Below are 19,455 nucleotides of genomic sequence, written 5' to 3' on the forward strand. Positions count from 1 at the left end.
GATCATCATTATTTTGTTACTGCAAAACAGTTTTTAGAAATCTTTCACTTTTAAAAAACACAGAAAAATAAGACTTCATGTTAATTTTCAACAAAACTGTACAAAATATACAATCTACTTGCTTGAATATTAAATATCAAGTCAATTTTCTTCATATACAGGGTTCATACAGCACTACAACTTCCTCTTCTACAAAAGAACAATAGATGATATCACAGAACTCCTAGAAAAGTTATTTATCTACTATTAAACCTGCTGGACAAGAGTTTTGTGGTCATCCACCATTCTACTTCTCACTACCCTACTCAGTTTGGCCAGTGGACTTTCCCCTCCGAAGTGGGAGTGTGTCTGCATGGAAGTTTTCCAAACATTTATTCCACATGGGGACCCTTATCTCAGCACAGCTCCCCAGCCTCATCAGCTCTGCAGCTCACCTCAACTCTGCTCATTGCTCAGGAGTGTGGAAAGAGGGATCAGGACCAGCCTTTGGCTCCTTACGCCTCCTCGGGCTGGTACAGTGGTTGTAGGTAGCCTCACCCCAGCTCTTGGAGGTGGAGAAGGGAGGAGGTGTAACAGGGACAACTTGTAGGAGAAGACTAAGCTAAGCAGATGACATGAACCACAGCCCATGACTAATGCCAGCTCCTTATCGTTTGGCATCTCATATTTAGGATTGTGATACCCCTGATACATTCTTTATTTTCCCTTGCTGCAAGCTGTCTGGAGAAAGGAGTGCTGGAAGAACTCAGTGCTGTGCACAGACCGTTCCAAAGTACGGGATAACCTGTGCTGTTGCTTTCTCTGACTTTCCAAACTTCATTTCAGGATATAGCAATTTTCTACTTTGAAACCCTCTTGGACAACTTCGAGATGCCACTTTCTGGTACTGGTGAAGCTTAAAAGCAAACAAAAAAACCTGACCCAAACTCTAAGGGCTCACTGCCCCTGAGGGGGAGAGATAAGAGCAAGGGTGCAGCTACCACTACAGGTAGATCTCACCCTGCAGTATTATCAGCAGCCATGCACAAGCTCACAGACTAACAGCAAGGTCCATAGCAGGAGGAAGAGTTGATCTGCTGTCTGCATTTGCCACTGTAAGAGCTGCTCCTTCCTTTAGCAGAGGGCAGCAGGCGGCTGGGAAAGGTTTAAGGATCAGGCTCCAGATTGCAGGCTGCCTGCTGGACCACAGTGCAGTACATGAGAATCTGGAACAACATCCATTCTATCACTGAGGAGAGTGCAATAGCTCTAATGACGCTGGATGCATTCAGAAATGCCAGGCAAAGCAGAACTCATGTCTGCTTGGTCTCCATATGTGCAAGCGTGTTGGAGTGGCTCAGTAACTGACAAACATCTTCAAGCAGCACAATGTCAGCCTTCCTGTTTGTCATGTTTTCCTCTCAAATACTTCGATGCAATACAATATGTAGACAGTGTAAATAAAAGCCTGGCTTTCATTTCCCCTGTGTTCTGCAGATACAGAATCCAGGTATGTTATTTTGAAATATAAATTTGTTATTCAGAAGTAGGTGGTCCTTACCACATGCCCTGTTACCAACTAGGCTTTTTAAAAGTAACAGACCAAAACCGGATAGACTGTCTTATCCCTTTGCGCTGATAAGCCTGAATACACTGCTCTTATATTCACACAGGGAGGAAGTCTTGCCACAAAGCCGGATCTGGTCAATAACTGGTCTTTTTGTTTATTACAAACACTATTTACCATTGTTGACGCATTATTCAGTTCTCTGAAATAACTTTGCTGGTAGGCTTATAGCTTTGAGAATCTTTCCACCCTATCAAAACAGAGATTTCATCACTTTTCAAAACAACTCCAAGAGAGAAACCCAAAAGCCACTGTTCATAGAACAGAGGGTAACACCCATATATTTCCTGTATGTGGTGGAAAGCTGATACCAAACCTGGAAGCAGGTGGTTCTTTTTACAATTTGCATATACCCATGCTTACAGCAGGTGATACTAAATGCATCAGTGACTGATCTTCACCCTGGAAGCATCTAAATGCCTACACAAAGATAGTTAATGTCAGTGTTGGACAGTGGGCATGTAATGCTCTTAACTGTTTAATTGAGTAGGTTATTCTGTCAGTCACTGGACTGAAACAGCTCTATACATCTGCTCCTCAAGACAATTTGCTCAACCTAATTTTTCTTAAGAATATAGATTTGAAGATAAGTAACAATTAGCATCAGAACCATTCCAGTTCAACACAATTTGCTCTACATATATAAAAGGCATTGATTTATACAGAAGAGTAAGCAGGCAGATATGGGAGAGACAGTGGCAACTTTCACAGTATTATGAAGGCAGGGCGAAAGAAAATAACACATTTCCAGCTTCCTCTGCAGATCTGGGATAATCTTCTTTAAGTGTCACAGAGGACTGAATGGAGAAGAGCTAATTCAAAAGCTTGCGGTGAAACCTTGGCTCTGCTGAAGCCATGGCAAAACTCCCACTCTGGCAAGGCCATGATTTCATTCATGAAGCCCGACGCTTGGGATACAGATTCTGAATTCAATGGAAAGGTGCTGGCAAAGGAGGAGCGCTTTCCTAAGAAGCACAGCATGGCCTGGATACATTCTTCTAGCTGATACACAGGCAGCATTTCAGAGCCAGTAGTGACTTCCAGCACAACAGAAGAATGCTAGGTGTACTCTCCAAACATACCTGTAAGTCATGTTTCCCACTAATGATGCATAATTCACCACCTGACACTCTCATCAGTCCATACTCACAAATGGGCATGTTTAATCAACAATAGTCAAAGGCCTGTGTGGGTGAAATGCTAATGTGGTGGAGAAGGAGGAAGGGCTCTTGTTGTCTGAAGAAAGTACATCTTAATATCATTAAATCTTTTGCACAAAGCTTTAGGTACAAAAGGTTAAAATGGGCGACAATTTGTTTCCTCAGTGATGGTTATCTGTTCTTTATATGCTCTTTATTTTTTTTCTTAACCTGATAGCCAAATAGATATGTTTCAGACACTTCAAAGTTCTTAGGAGGAGGAAGAGGAAATGAGCAATTTTCAAGTCTTTATGTCAGATTTTTTCGCCCTCAACAACGAGTTTTACATAAGACCTTGAGCACGACTTGCTTTGGAAAAGCACTCTGTCATTTAATACTGAGAACTCAGCTGTAAGAGAACGTGACCATTTCACATTTGTCAGTGCTGCAGAGGAAGTAACTCAAAGCACACTTGAAAAGAGGAACTTTTAAAGCAAGAACCTGCACAGGAAAACACATCCGAATGCTCTAACTCTCATTGCATTTCTCCCCTGCTTTGACATATACAGAATACATGGTTTAGAGTATGCTGGTGTATTTTGATATTAATCAGAATGTCTCTGGCTCTTTAATTGCTCCACTGATTACATGCACACAAAGGGTATTTGGGTTGCAAAGTTCAATCTTCACAACACAGACTTGAACAATGCAGGGCTGAAGTTACTGTGAAAAAAATAAAGAGAAAAACTACTCAAAAACAGGAAAGGCCTTTTAAAGATTGCATGTGCATTGGGACTTAAATTCCACTGAGAACACATGGACCACTGAGAGCATCTGTCATCTACAGCCCCAGGCAAATATCTGAATCAGTTACTGTTGGGTAAACTTCTGCATGTGAAGAAAAGGCAAACATTAATGATCAAGAGAGACATGCACACAATAGCACGGCAGTTTTTGCTTCCAGTCCTCAAAAAGCACGAGCAGGAGAATATAGATCCCGAAAGACAAATGACTAGTAGAAGAGAGACAAATCCCATAGGAAGTGTGCAACATCATGTTTTTACTGACTTCAAACAGCTTAAAAAGTTGTGTCTTCTGGTGCTGGTCCCTCTCCCTCCAGCTGAGGCTGCCTCATTGTTCCCACCAAAATATTTCAGTGCTTGTCCTGTTAGACACTGCGTGTTTAGCTCTGGGCATGGTACTGTCCCACTGAGGAGCAGGCAGGCTCCATCAGAAGATGGGAACTTAAAATTCCTTCAACTAAATCTGCACAAACCCACCTGGTTACAGCTTCATACTTTTGGAACAAGTTTTCCAGGCTGGAAAGTTAAGCCATGAATTATGCACTTAACAGCTGCTGTCAAGTTTCATTCTGCATTCTATATAATAAATCTTCCTGATAGCATTTAACATGGTTTAGTATATTTAAAAAGGAAATACTCAGAAATCATGTCATTTCATATTTGTATGCCAAACACAGTTTTGCTGGAATTTCAAAATTTGCTTTCCACAGAGCAGCTCAAACTTAACCACTTATAGCACAACTGTTTCATCACTCAGGCTATATCTGAACTGCATTCAGGGTATACACCAACAGGATCACAGTAGACTATGCAATATGTAGTTTACAAACTAGCAAAGCAAAACCAGCCAGTAAAATGTGAGGGCATTGATTTACCAACAAAATAAAATTCTGTCAGCCCCAAAGGGCAATTACAGCCCCTTGCAGAACAACACAGTGCTGTGTTCTGACTGTCTGACTGGCTACAGTTACCCACTCAATTCAGTTGATGGGAAATTCAGGTGCAGCTGATTATGCTGACTATCTGAATCAGCTTGTCAGATCAAATGATGAACCAAAGCCACAAAGGGCATGTAGGTGGGTAATGCCCACTCTGCATCTGTGGGCTGAGCAGCTGCACAGCACCTGTACCATTTAGCATGCAACTCTGCACCACACCAACAACAGCAGCCGTGGTGACACCACAGTCCTCTCAGCAGCACTTCACTGAGATGGACGATGTCCTTAATTTTTCTTCAAGATACGTAATCATGCTGGACTCTGGTACATCTTGCTGTCAAACAAGAAATGGTTGTGGCGTTATAGCATCTGACAATAATGCTCGTATCTGTGCAGGCTGACAACTAACATAGTTCTGCTGTCAGTAACATCCTCGTCTGCCATAAAGTTTATCAAGTCACCTTGCACTCCTGACAATATTAAACATAAGACATTGGAGAACCATAAAACTGAATGCAAAGCCTCAAGATTAACACCTTGGCAATTATGTCTGATGGAGTTATACAACATCATCACTTTTTATTTTAAATATATAAAGCTTTTCTATTTTGTACAGCATCAGAATACTTAGTTACAGCTTCTGAATAAAATTTGAGAAAATTTTATTCACAAAAATACTACGAAATCCTCTCAAATTCCATTAACACTAGAATTCTATTTGTTGTAGTATCTTGCACCTGCAAAAAAAAAAAAAAAAGAGGAATCTCCGCATCACATACTATTCCGTCTCTATGTATGAAGACTGATAATACTATTGCCATTTGAAAATTTATACCATTTCTGGAACTCATACACAACTGAAGTCCAAACCATGTCAAGAACAAAATTTTAAATTCTACTCATTAAACTTCACATAAACAGCTCAAAATACCAGTTCTTAAATCAAAACCATTATTATTTGTAATTTCAAATCAGTACTCCTGTTCTGAAAAATGAGGCCAAATGTGTGCCAGAACTGAGCATCTGAAAACCACGGCACCCAAGGTCACCAACATTTCAACAATCCATTGATTTTAAGCTGGTTTTCTGTTTCTGACTGTTCCAATTGGTCTGCTTAAAACCTGGATATTTTCGGACTCTGCACACATAGAAGTCCTATATGGGCTTATCATTGTCACCCAGTTCTGTTAATATCACAGCCGAACGAATTAGAAAGAATTAGAAACCTGGTTTCTTTGATACTGTTCGGTTGGTTTGGGGGGTTTTGTTTGTTTGTTTAATTTCTCACTCTGACTTGTATGGCCTCAAGCATGTCACGTGGTTTCTGACACTTATTCTCACTACATTCAAAGTGTGGGAGCAACATCAGCTCACCTCAATATGGTGCTGTGATGCATAACTAAATAGCCATGAAGTGCTCTACAACATGGAAAATAGTATTAAGGCCACTGACCGACAAAACCAGAACTAAGATGCAGGAGTTCCCTGGCACGCAGTTCAATGTTTAATCCACTAGATTGTGTGGCAAATGCGGACAACTGCTAGAATGAGAAAACTGATAGCTGGCACATTAAAATCGCTTTCGGACTACTAGTATTTGCATGATTCTCTGCAAATGTTGTCCTTAAAATTTCTTAAATTATTTTCCTTAAAATTGAAAAACTGAGTAACATTTCATAAACGCTTGTAATTAACACAAATATTCTTTTTTCTCTTATAACTGAAAAAGTCTTTAGAAAAAGATACAACTGAGATACCACACATGTAAAAAAATGCAAACGGAAAAATATTACTTCATTTGCATAAGCATTTGTTAAAAACATTTACCAATCTGTTGTCACTATTATGGAAAACAAAGCCTCCTTGCATACTCCTTAACATAACTATGGAAAAGCTAAGTAAATGTATAAAATCAGAGCACTGTTGATATTTACACTGGTTGGAATAGTTGCTTATCATGGAGTCCAGAAACAAGCTCTTAACAGTTGGGCTCTTGTGAAGATACAAACAGTGGAAGTGATAAAACCATACAAACAATTACAGACAGAGAATGTGTTTCCCAGCAAATCTGTGCTGCTCACCTCTCCAAAAGCTGGAGCTGTCCTGCAAACCTCCCTGTTACAGGTTCACAGCTCATGTTATCAGTGTTATGTTAGACAGCACCCTGGTCTAAATAGCTTCCAGAAGCTCACTCTGTGTAAGTATTGTAACAAAATAAACAATGCAGAAGCTTATCCAAATATTGGCTTTCTTCAAGTGATAAATTACAAAGGGAAATATCTCATATCCTGCAGGAAATAAACACTATATCTATTGTTTTAAAGTCACTGTCATAAGAGACCTTGGTGTAAGACAAAAGGAAGGCCAGTTAAAAGCCCTTCCGTCATCATTGGTATTGAAATGTAGCATTAAAAAAGATCAATATTTTACAAGAGAACATCACAGACTGAACAGGCTGTCATGAGGCTTTCTTTGCATCACACGCACAATAGTGTATTATTTGTCTCTCCAGATATACAGAAAACCTAATCTTGAGTGTATTTTCACATACGCTTCACTACACACAACCACACTAGCTGCCGGAATGAGCGTGCATTGTAAACATAATTTTCTGACCGGGAATGTGCAGACCTGCACAGTCTGAAAAGCAAAGACATTCTGTTCAACTCTACCACACAGCGGTATCTAAGCAGCATTTCCCCTTCATCTACTAGAAACTGTTGCACAAGTCAGACATTCATGTCTGTGGTCTCCTAAGCAAATACTGTGGTTCAAAAGTGTCCTGTAGCATATACCTACAGGGGAAAAAAAAAGTAACTGATTTATGTTGACTTGATATCCTGCTACATAATTTTAATTTCTTCCTTAGTTATAATGGCTGTTTTCACAAGACCCCATCTTATAACAGAAAATAGAATCTGTTTCAACAGTGGGTAAATACGAAAAAAGAGAGGACTCTCACTATGTACCAAAACCTACAAAGTACTACACTTTAAATGGAGTTGAAGTGATAGAACTATCAGCATTCCCATGGTTTGGAGCAGGGCCTAGAAATCTGGAAAGGAACAGTTGTTTGGTTTTTTTGTGTCTGAGGTGTACTTGTTGGCATTCCTGTGACAACCTGCCTACATAATTATTTAAAAGAGTACCTGCAGATACTATTTTCAAGCTGGCTCTGCTCCTTGAGGAATCAACAGTTATTTATACGGTTTTGAAGTGATTTAATACGTGAAATAACTACACTCCAACTTGTATCAGTGACCCTGGTAGTTCACATAGTTTTAATTATTTCTGTAAGCAGAATCCTGGCCCCATCAATTTATGCACACCCATAGTTCACTATACACACAAGTTGCAAATATAATATCACTAAAACCCAAACCGTACTAATGGAGTGATGCTTCCTTTTTGTAGGGAAGCAAAACATCTGTCCTAGAGTCATGGAACCCACAAAGCTAGCATGGTCCTGTTAAAAATACCCCTTTGCCAAGATAATCTCACCTGTACTTCTGAATCCGCATCAACATGCTGGAGTTGAAACCAAGTGTCTCTGTTATGATACTTCTGCAGATCTTCTTTCTGTATAGCTACCTTTCCTGGAAATAAAACAAATCAGAAGCACAGTTTAAGACATGCTATAGCTCCCCCAAAGTATATTTTAATCAAAAAGAAGTTCTAAAATGATGAATTAAGTACTGTCCTATTCAAGAAAGGATTCAGAGCAAGGAAGGATTTCTTCGGCACATACTTCTTTACACAATACCTAATACTTTCTGATGAGCAGCTTTTTCCACTTCATATTGTGAAAGATTTCAAAATTCCTGTCATCATACTCACCTAACAGACTGAAGCACTGGGCTCTGTGGATAAGCTTGTAAGTACGCTTATATTAAAAATATCATAATTACTTCTTTGACATGACAATTAAACTTGTGGGAGGAAAAGCCTGTAAACTGTTGGAGTGAGATTTTTGAGGCAGGTGTCTATAACAAGCCCAAAAGAAAGTCCCATGCATGGGGTTATTACTAACAATATTTTAGAATAAGGCTTTTCATTATATATTTTTGTAGGAGAAGGGCAGCAACTAGAGATGTCAAGTCACAGCAGATTCCCAGATCTGCATTTTGAGGCCTCATTGACCTAACTCCTACACTCAAATCTTAGAGTTTGCCTTCTGCAACCCAGAGCCACCCAAGTACTACCCCTGACTGTACAGAGGAAAAGAGGGAACAAAAACAAAACTAACAAAAAAAAAAAAAAACAACAAACACACGACACAACAACAACAACAAAAAAAAAAAAAAAACAAAACCCCACACCAAAAACATAAAACCAAAAACACCACACCACCAAACCCCACCACAGTCACTAAACCACAGTAGAGCTTTTTCCCCTCACCTTTTTAATCCCCTCTTATTCCTACCACATTAGCTGTCTTGGTAGTTAGGGCAGCAGCAGTCAGTTCCATGCTGTGAACTAATGTTCTTGTATACTAAGGGCTAATATATATGCAAAGCTGAAACTTCTATCTTGCCCAGTCTCTCTCAGGCATTATGTAAAGCACTCTGAGGGGCAATGAAACTTTTTCCAAGTGTCTTTCTTTGTATATACAGAGCAGAGCATGGCATGTCTGAGGAGCATGTGATCCTCAGAAAGCAGCTTTGGGCTGGGTGGTTCCCCAGGCACTGAGCAAAGCAGCATGTTCAAAATGAAAGAATCCAGGACAGAGACATTCATAAGGCTCAAGAAAGCTATTTTTTGGCAATGTGGTTTGGTAGCAAACCTTTTCTGCTGGACCAAGTTGCTAACATACAGTTTGCAACCACTGCTTTGCTACAGAAACACAGACTTTCTTTAACCAAATCCTGCTAGATGAAACACACCAATGGATGCAATCTTAATGAGAAAGATTTCCAAAGGCTTCCCAAACCCACGCAGTTTGGCCAGAGGTCAGTTATACATTACCCCAGCAAGTATTAATACAACACATTTTCCCCCCCAAAAAAAAAATCTACACCAAAATGGCAAACACAAAGCATTCTCCCTTCTGAAATCTAGAAGCTTAGGAAAGTCCCAGCAGTAAGTTATTACACCACAGTTTTCCCTCAAATGTTGGCCTTTTCCCTTAGCTGTTGTTGGGTGGCTCCACCCAGCCCTTCTGTTTGCTGGGCTGCTCCGTTTACACTGCTGAAGCTGCTGCTGCATTCTTCTGTCACCCTTGGGCTGCTTCTGGTGACAGTTTCCAGATTTCCAGTCCCAGTTTCTAAACGACTCAGCCATCCTTCCATAGCTGCCCTCCACAGTACCCATCAGAGCTTCTGCTCTGGCTTCCACAGACCTGCTGACCCATTACTCCTAAGTTTTGCTCATTCTGCCCTCAGCACTCTCCTCCCCCCTGCTTGTCCTTTAGTGATTACCAGATCCATGTCCTGGCAACTATTAAAGAGATTCATGAGGCAGATTCATTACCAGGCTCTTTATTAGATGTGCAGAGCGAGCAACTTGAAGTTTCTTAGAAAAGCAGTAATTACACAAACTTACAAAATAATATGGCAGAAAGAGAAAATAAGATAGTAGAACTGCACTGAAGAGGCAGACTAAATTATGCTGCTGGGAATTTCTGCAATGATGGCTGTGTATTTTCAAAGCTTCTACTTCTACTCTCCAGCCACAGCAGTTTGTGGGCAACCCAGCTTCTCTAAAACACTTTGAGAGAGGAAGATATTTAAACACATGACCTTCCAATAATTGCTGTGGATCTCACTTGAAATTGTTTACTTTCACTGCTCGCTATCCTCACTGTACCCTTTAATCTCTTGAAGAAACCCTCCAACCGGCTGCAGCGTAGCATGCGCTTCCCAAACACCATCACCCGTATCTTTCAATCAGTCTCATTCACAGTCACCTCCCATGCAGGGAATGTCCTTGCAGAAACCAAAGGACTATTTCAACAACATCAACGAGCATAAATGGTGTTATCAGCGTCCTCGCTTTCAGCATGGGGTTCCACTGCTCTTGACATCAAGGATGGCAAGATAACCCAGGCTGGTCTGACTGCACAGTCAGTGCAGAATTGCAACACAAGGTGTTTAGAGGCAACAGTACATGCCTCCAGCTCCACAAGGGTTAACATAATGATACAATTGTTTTGATTAGGAAACTGAACAGCACTGTTTGCTCTGCACACAAGCAAGTCTTATTAATGAGTGAAACTTATTGACTGTGTTGGCTGGAATCCAGGGTTTTTCACTGCATACCAAATGATCTACAAAGGAGAAAAATCTACTAGGGAAAAAAAATGGGGTGGGGGAGGAAGAGAGAGTAATAAAATGGCCTACACTTTGGCTAGTCTAAACATATACAAAGGTATATTACTGATAGGCAGATTGTTTGATCTGCCCTATTAAACTGTGCACAGGAGCACCCTGCACAATTTCTATTTATACCTCTTCAACTGCATGGGCCACGTCCATATGCTCACCCAGCCCACACTCCTCCTCCTCCTCCTCCCCAGGCCCAGGTAAGGCACAGTGCAGGTGCTGGGCAGGGTCAGGTCCTGCCCCCCTCTATACAGGCAGTGCTCTGCCACCAGCTGACCCACCTCTGACCTGGCTCAAACAACTTCTAGCCTCACCAGAACTAGCTTAAATCTATGCCAATAATCACAAGCTGTTGGCACCTGCCATTTGACCTGACACTAAACAATAATGACCTTACAATCCTCCTTGAAGATAAACCTGACACAAGGGGTCAGAAAGGTTTCCCACTGCTTATTTACAGGACGTTTTCCTCTTTGTGGTTCTTCAGCACATACTCCCAAACCTGAGCCCGTCGTCCTGTGCTCTTTCTCAAGACTTGGGTGGCTGCCAAGCAGCAGGAGCGACTCCAAAAGCTGCACCTGAGGCACACAGCCACTCCTGCTGGTTTCCTCAGAGCCGCCCCGGGCTGCAGAGTTTGGGTCTATTTAAGCTTTTAGACACTGCAGAGGAGGAGGCAGGAAACAGAAGAACATGCTGAACAGTGTAAGGTGTAATTACAAAATTTAGTTAAGTTACATTTTTAAGAGTTAGATGCTCAGCAATAAGATGAGTAACAATAAGGTAAAAGCATTCTTCCCATCTGAACTCATTTATTTCCCAACCTCGGGTTGAGGGAGGGTAGGAAAACCCCACACACTCCTGCATGTTTTTCACCCATTTAGGCAGGAATTTCCCTGTGCCTCCCTAGTTCAGACTGGACAAATCTCCACTGGCACATTTAAATCCTAAGCCCAGGGTTCAAAACAAGGATGTGACATGCCACACCTGACCCCTTCCATGAATCTCTCTTTAGGGAAAAAACAATCTACCAACAACCTATTATTTCAAACATGCAGCCAACTCACAGATGAATGAAGTTCTACCTAGGGTCTGAATGGTCCTAAGAGGGCAAATTTCACTTTATGATTTCTGGTGCAAACTGATTTAAAAGCCTCCTACGTTCCCCACCCATGCACCCCTGTCCCTGCGGCATGCTGTTCTCAAACTGTTGAGGAAGCCTATCCAAACTAAAACCACCAAACAATGAAAATAAACATTCTGGGGGAGGAGAAGGGAGGAAGAAATAAGTTTCAGGAGGTCACGTGTGGGTTTTGTCGGCATTTTCAACACACAGTTCATTTCAACTGACCTGTTTTACAGCTTCCCCACTCGAGAGTCACATTAACACAGCTGGAAGATGGGAGATAGCAGAAGGTCAATAGTTTGGGCACAGAGGCAGAAATACGCAACAGAGACGGGCAGGGATTTCTGGCTACATCCCTTGGCAAAGTGTTTGTGGAAGCACCACACCCTCAGTGCCTGTCCCTCATCCCTCACTGGAGTTTCAAAAGCTCTTCCCCAACAAGTCACTGCAGCTCATTAGCTTGGCTCCAGACATGCCTGGACTTGTTAATTTGGGGTCTAACATTTCCATACGAAGACTAACAGAGTTGATGCTTTGGCACAAGCATTCTCCATCCAGTCACAACTACTTTCTGTCTGGATTACCTGTTAGTGACAAAAAGGATTAGGCACTACTTTATGAATTATATCTCACCTTTTAATACTCATTTGCCAGTTTGCAGAGTGTTTACCTCACAGCTAAGATATGTGAATATTTATGTCAGATGCTAGATTTGTAGAAGATCTTTTCCGGTAAAGGAATATAAGTCGAGACAGTAATAGGACAGGAGTATGATTTTAAAAGAGCAATAGGTTCTACCTGAAAAATGACTGAGCAGTTATTTTACAGAACCCTAAAAACAGAGCATTTCAGGAGCTCTTACATCTTCTCTAAGTTACCTTTATCTTGGAATACTGCACAGCGAAAACCACAGAACTTTGCATATCGCTGCCAAGTGTGCTGAAGCAATATAATGTAATATTTTTTAATACAACGCCCTCCATTAACACTGACTGCAGTATAGCTGATTTCTAGGAGAGGGTTAGGTCTGAGTCACGTGCTAAATTAAGGCCCCAAATGCCTAATTAATTCCGTCTTTTCTCAGCTCTGAGCAAAGACTACTTTGCCTCCTATGTGCTACAATATTAGGCAGTAAAAGGACAGAGAGGCTAGTTCAGAAGTTGCTTCGAGCTAGTATATTAAGTGCACAGACATACTATATCAGCGAATTCATTTAAAACAGCCAATATGAAGGCACACAAGGAGAGTCACTGTTGATGGCTGGAAAGACTAAAGGCAAATCAGAATCCATTTTAATCGACTTTTTAGGCTCTGAAAACCTAACAAAACTTCAGTTACTTTGAAGTCTCCGACCAAGAAGCACCACTACTGTTCCAGACTACCTGGAATTCTATAGTTATCTATATGAAAGGTTATTTATCATCAAATAAAAGTACAGAAACTTTGTAATGCAAAAAAGGGCTAGATACCTGCCTTGTTCAGAAACAGCACAAATTCACTCACACATCCCGTAACATGGAAAACCAGTAATCTCCCTACTCAAGGATTAGAAAGGATGAGAATTAGAGCAAACATAAGGCTTCAGAGCCTTGGAAGCAGCAGAATGGCTCCCTCCTGGCTCCTGTGCAGTGCACCATGAAACACAAGCCCTACACGACCATCTGCTGCCATGGGTAAGAATTAGTGGTGACAACAGCAGAACACTTCAAGCATAGCAGCTGTACATCCTACACAGAGCAATGAGGTGTGCTGTAGTCATGACCTGAGTTTTGTTTGGTTTCTGAACAACTAGTCCAAATATAATAAAAATATCACTTAAAAAAGCCATTTTTCCCCCTGGTGCTATTTATCTTGGATAATAAGACAGAAAAAAGTAGGCTGTGGATAAGACATATCTTCTATACTTAAAAGTAGAAAGCTGCAGCATTGCATGGACTATCCTCTATTAGAGTAATTTTGCTAGCCATAATCCTAAAGATCTTGTCTGGCTTACATCACAACTTCTACTCCCCCTTCCTGATAAAACAAACAAAGTACCCAACACCTGTGGTATCAATTCTCTGCTAGCTGCTACCTGGGCCCTTAAAATACTCATACATTTGAGAAAGGTAGTATATATAGCCCATTGGCTGGTTGCAATGGGAGAGTAGTCCTAAAATCTAGACTTGCAGTCACTGTTGTCTGCCTTACAGCAGGCACCGAGACCCTGAGCATGCTGCCTGCACTGAACAAACATCTCCTTCATCCCCTTCATCATCAGCCCCTTACAGTTTCTGCCACCAGAAGCCACCACTGCTGCACCTTTTTCACAGTCCCAGTCTTTGCTTAGTTCAAGTGAGGCATAGCCAGACAGAGAATGTTTAACATCTGCTAGTGCTGAGATGAGTCGAGTACTGCAAAAAACACAGAAAGCCCAGCTCCAACTATAGCAGTCAGAGGTGAGCTGGGAGGATGGATCTGTGGTGATATTCCAAATACGGATAGTATTAACACTGTCATTTGGTAAAAGAGGAAGGTTGCACAAAAGGACAGTCAAGGTTCTAGCACATTATGCTCAGTAGTTTTGTTTATAGTATGTGTACTTGTAGGAGGAAAAAGGAAAAATATGTATTTTTGAAAGCTCAACTTTGTTTTCTTGCTTTTGTGACCATCTGTTACGTTAAAAGACATTGTGAGTGCATCTCAACAATTTATTCTATGCAGAAAGTATTTATTTTAGGCTTTCTATGGAACTGTAGAGAATCTGCTCAGGATAATTCTGGTTTATAGTTTCTCAAGACTCGTGGGACAGAGTCTTCTGTTTCCTTTATTTCATTAGTAGCTATATTTATACCATACTGAGTAACTATTATTCCCATGTCATCCAACAGTACAATCACAGTGACAGTAAACCAATTTAATAATAATCAAACCAAGTTTAAAATAATCAAAAGGTGATGCTTCAGCTACATTTGGCAACAATTACCTAATAAAAGCAGATACTTTGTTTGGATGTTTGGTAATGAATGGTGGCAATTCTGAAAACACACCACCTCAGCTTTAGAAGTAGTCATTAACAAAGGCATGGTCACATCAAGCAACTTTCAATTCCAGGGTGTTTTCATTCTGTGAGAGCATCCATGAGCTATGATTTAGTTTCATCCACTTTAGTCCAGAGTAGTTAAGTTTAATAACCTCCAAAGGCAAATTTGTTTGATTGACTTCACTTCAGCTCATCTAGTACTAGGCAGGAAGACAGTTACAACCTGCCAGAATACAATGGCCACAAGGGTTTCAATTTGTTGTAGAACACACCTAATAACCTCTATGAAGGTTACTTACAGCAGTTAAGAATCACTTGCTAACCTTCTCCTCAATGGCTTTCTGCTCCATTATTGACAAGCTTAGACATTCTCATCTGCACTTTGTTCAGTGCCATTCCATCCCCAGCAGCATCCCCAACCAAGCCGCCCTCCTCTCAGTTAGGAGTACTGCAAACTTACACAGGAAAGTTCTTATTCCCTAGTGCAGTACAGGGGCCAAGATTTGATAAACTGAATTTACTTCTTTATATCAAAACTTCACGGGGGGTACATTTTGTTCTGTCCAGGTTCCTGCTTAACACAGATGTTAGCAAGTCAGTTACACGCATCTGTTAGCAAAACAAATTAAGTGCTGGGGGGTGGGGGGGCGACACAAACATGATTTGCGATTTAAGTAGAGGATAAATTATTGCACACTTGTCAGTGAAGGGGGTATGATATTAACTATTCTCTCAGCGCAGTGTTAAATGTCTTGGTGTGGCACATTTCCTGTTTTTAACTGATCTGTATGTTCAAGTGTTCAAGGTCCCAGCCTGGCAGCCTGAACTGTTACTACACACCTAGAACACCAGCTCAGGGCACACCATGGAGCTGGTTTTCTTCACTAGATCTAGCTCAATTACTAAACAGTGAGAAAAGCCTTTGGTCTCTTATTGGCACAGCTTGCCTCATTCAACATTTCTAAAAAGCTAAAAACTAAATAAAAAAAACAATCATTAAAGAACATATATTTACATTTGCCTTATTTAGTAGTACTACTATACTAATGTTTCTTCTTCTGCATCTAGCCAGAGATATCTTTTTTTCCCATTACTACTGAAGAGGTACCAATTGACAGTTTTTCCCCATCTCCTCAATGTTTTTCTCATCTTAACAACTAGCTAGAAAGAAGCTAACCTATGTATTATACAGACATGTTCCATCAAATTGGCCTTACTACTCCAAACTAGTTTTACACAGAATTTACCATAACTTTCAGTAGTACCTTTCCTACTCAAAGCATCTGAACATACTATATAAATCAGTTTATAAACTCTAGTCACTAGAAGTCAAGACACACAATATCAATTAAACAACTTAAGATTAATCTTATTTCTACAATAAATGTATATTTGTTACATTTTATCAAAAAAAAAAAAAACCCACACACAAAATCATAATTCAGATCAAGTGAACACTGTATTTTCTTCATAATATTTGCATTTCAACCAGCATCCAAGATTCTTCCAAGACACAGTTGTTCAAGAGTTTTATCTGTTTAGCTAACATGACTTAGCAAATTACGATTAGGAAAATGCAAAAGTAATAAACAAACATGCAAACTCAAAGATATGTTTATCTGCCCAGTTCTCCCATCCTGTATGCCAAAATACTACATTATGTTTCAAAACATATCTGCTACACATGTGTTCCAGTTTCTGAATTTGTTTGGTTCTCCTCGGAAGTTTCTGTCAGAGGTTTCAGGGGGTTCTTGTTTTTCATTTTCTGCTCCCACTCCTTCCGCTTTTGGTGGCTTAAGAATTCTCATCTGTCACACACTGAGTTGCATTTCGGATGTTGAAGAATTTACCATCCCAAACTTGTATTTCATATTTGATTAAACAAAAGCATGCCTACCCTGAGCCCCAGTCACCCTGGAAATCAATATTACAACACCAAGAGAAAGTTCTGGCAACACTAAACAGTGATTCAAAAGGAACTCTGCCAGCCAGCCATCTTCAAAGAAAAGCTACTTGCCAAATTCTCATCATTTTGACACACATGCACTGCATGTTCTCTGTGTCTTGAAACTCCCACCAAACCAGCCCAACAATGCAAACAGATGTCTTAAACATACCAGGTCACACAGGAAACAAATTCATAAGCTTAGTAATATCTGAACTTAGTGTCCCTGGATAGAAGACACAACCCCCAACTCCCTTCTCTGTGAAAGTTCATTGGTGGACGAGCATGGGTAACCACATTTCCTTCAGCAGAAGTGTCTCATGATGACATAATATAACAAGCGATCTCTGTAATGCAAACAAAGGGCCCCTATTCACAGAATTCAGTGGTTCAGTGGAAAAGAGCTTATTCTAGTAGAACTCTGCCCAAACTTATTCAGTAGGGACCTCTTCCAAACCTCTCTTGCTCAAGCTGCTTCAAGAAAAGGTCTCCTAAGACTGAAGATACACACAGAGCAGCTATTCCTCTTAAATATGACAGACTTTGTTCCAATGAAAGCATTCCCTTTCTCAGAAAAGCTCCACTGCTTAGTTTTGCTGCTGCTGACTCCTGTTCAATAGGAACTACTGAAAATAACCACATGCAGTTACTCCAGAGCTCTGTTCACTTTGCAGAACATTTTCCTATAACAACCAGAACTTAGAGCTGTTCTCAAAGTGACAGTAATTCTGGATTTCTTTCTTCTCTCCATTGCTATTTATCACACTTCCACATCTTTGAAATGCTCTTCAAAATACAACTGTGATAATGAGGGAGGGGAACAGAAGGGGGAAGAGGGGAAACCTCAGACTACAACAGCTAATATGCACTATAAAAATGACAATGTAGACTGGTAACACTGGAGTTTTGACTTTTAGTGCTACATCAATATAGTAACATACCAGTCTGCCTACCTATGGATTCTGCAACGCAAGAAAAATAAAATAAAAAAAATAAATGTTGCAGTTTCCTGAAGAGGCAGTGAAAAATAGAAATGTGATCAATCATTTGAGCATCCAAACAAAAGTCTCTTTGTATCTTCTCCAAGTCCTTCTCACAAGCTGCTACCAGCACTTTTAAGACACGATTATTCTAGCAGCTCCTGAAGAATTCCCATCCAATGCCAGAACTTGATTATTAAAACAGGAACTTAAGAAACATGGAGAAAACAATTTGCGCTTCTCTATCTGTGATTTCATGGGTCTGGCTTGTGTTAAGTGTTCAGAGACCCTTATTCCAAGAGAGGGAGTGAAGCCCTGAGTAAAAAAAAAAAAAACAAAAACAAAAACAAAAAAACCCCAGTCCATGGCTTGTTCCTAGGTCACTGCAGGCACAGAAAACCCGTGACATACAGGAGATCAGATGAGGTAATTTCAACAATGGAAAAACTCATCAGTTGAAGGAAAGGAGATATTACTTTCACGTTGCGGGGCGGGGGGGAAGCTAGAGATTAGAGAGACCAAAAAGCTTTCCGAAAGCTCACTCAAAAATCAGAAACTGGCCCCCTCCTCCCCAGGATGTTGGATTGCCAGATGCTGTACACATGAGCTCAGTTAGGGACATAAAGAAAATGACTACCCAGTTTCCTGGCTCATATGTAAAACATTAAACAATAATTAAAGAAAGAGCTAGTGACTGCATGATAGACTAGTGAAGAGATCTGCACTACCACTGTCTGCTTTAACATAATGCATTTTACAGCACTATACAAACTTGCTCAACATCAGACAACTTCCTCACTACAATCTGTCAAGACATACACACCTTATTGATAGCTATATTCAATGTTATACTGGAAATAGAAAAATGGTAGTCATGCAGAACTTATTTCAGAAGAAAGATGAAAAACTGAAAAAAAATATTAAAAAAAAAGGTTCCAACAGCTAAAATAAAGTGGAAGCTTTTCCCCTCAATAACAAATGGGCTTTTACAAGATATTTATCCCTGAAGAGATAAATGGAGCATCATGCAATTTGCTGCAGGTGAAATGCATAGCAAAGAATATCCGGAAAAGCAGAAGTCTCTCCATGTCAAGCAGGCACCGAGAGTCTTACAGAGTTATACTGCAGGCAATAGCTTGCTTCGGTACTCTCTATAAAATTCTGTCACCATTGTACTGTGGGTACCTATGACCAATAGCTGTTACTCTGCATGTCATTAAGGTAGTCATAGTTCAACATTACTGCATGCAAGTAAGTGTAATGAGCCCTGAAAAACTGCAACACGAAAGGCCTTGCATTTAGAAAAAGAAAAGTGCAGTAACAAATTATGTTGCCAACATTTAAACAAGGTTTTATTGCCTATTTAGTTAAACTGCACTCTGCATTTGCTATCATAACAGACAGCATTTATCTCCCAGCCTTTTTAATGATATGTAATATTGAAGGCATTTTTGTCACTTGACAAAGAAAGGACAATACTGAGCAGTACTTACCACTGTCATTGTCAGTCCTATTAACGACCCAACTCAAAAGACTACATACGATCTAACAGCTAAAATCCAAGAGAAGTAAGCTGTAA

The 19,455-nt window shown here is 40.4% G+C and overlaps 1 protein-coding gene across 1 annotated transcript in view; it reads right to left on the bottom strand.

Annotated features, from left to right (window-relative positions):
- Positions 1–19,455, bottom strand: part of RASA3 (RAS p21 protein activator 3) — a 132,474-nt gene that overhangs the window by 63,043 nt on the left and 49,976 nt on the right. The window contains exon 4 of the mRNA XM_065829587.2: positions 7,988–8,082. Within this exon, the coding sequence (XP_065685659.1) occupies positions 7,988–8,082 (95 nt within the window). The remainder of the gene's footprint in view (positions 1–7,987; positions 8,083–19,455) is intronic.

The sequence above is a fragment of the Patagioenas fasciata genome, chromosome 1, assembly GCF_037038585.1.
Source record: "Patagioenas fasciata isolate bPatFas1 chromosome 1, bPatFas1.hap1, whole genome shotgun sequence".
Taxonomy (NCBI): domain Eukaryota; kingdom Metazoa; phylum Chordata; class Aves; order Columbiformes; family Columbidae; genus Patagioenas; species Patagioenas fasciata.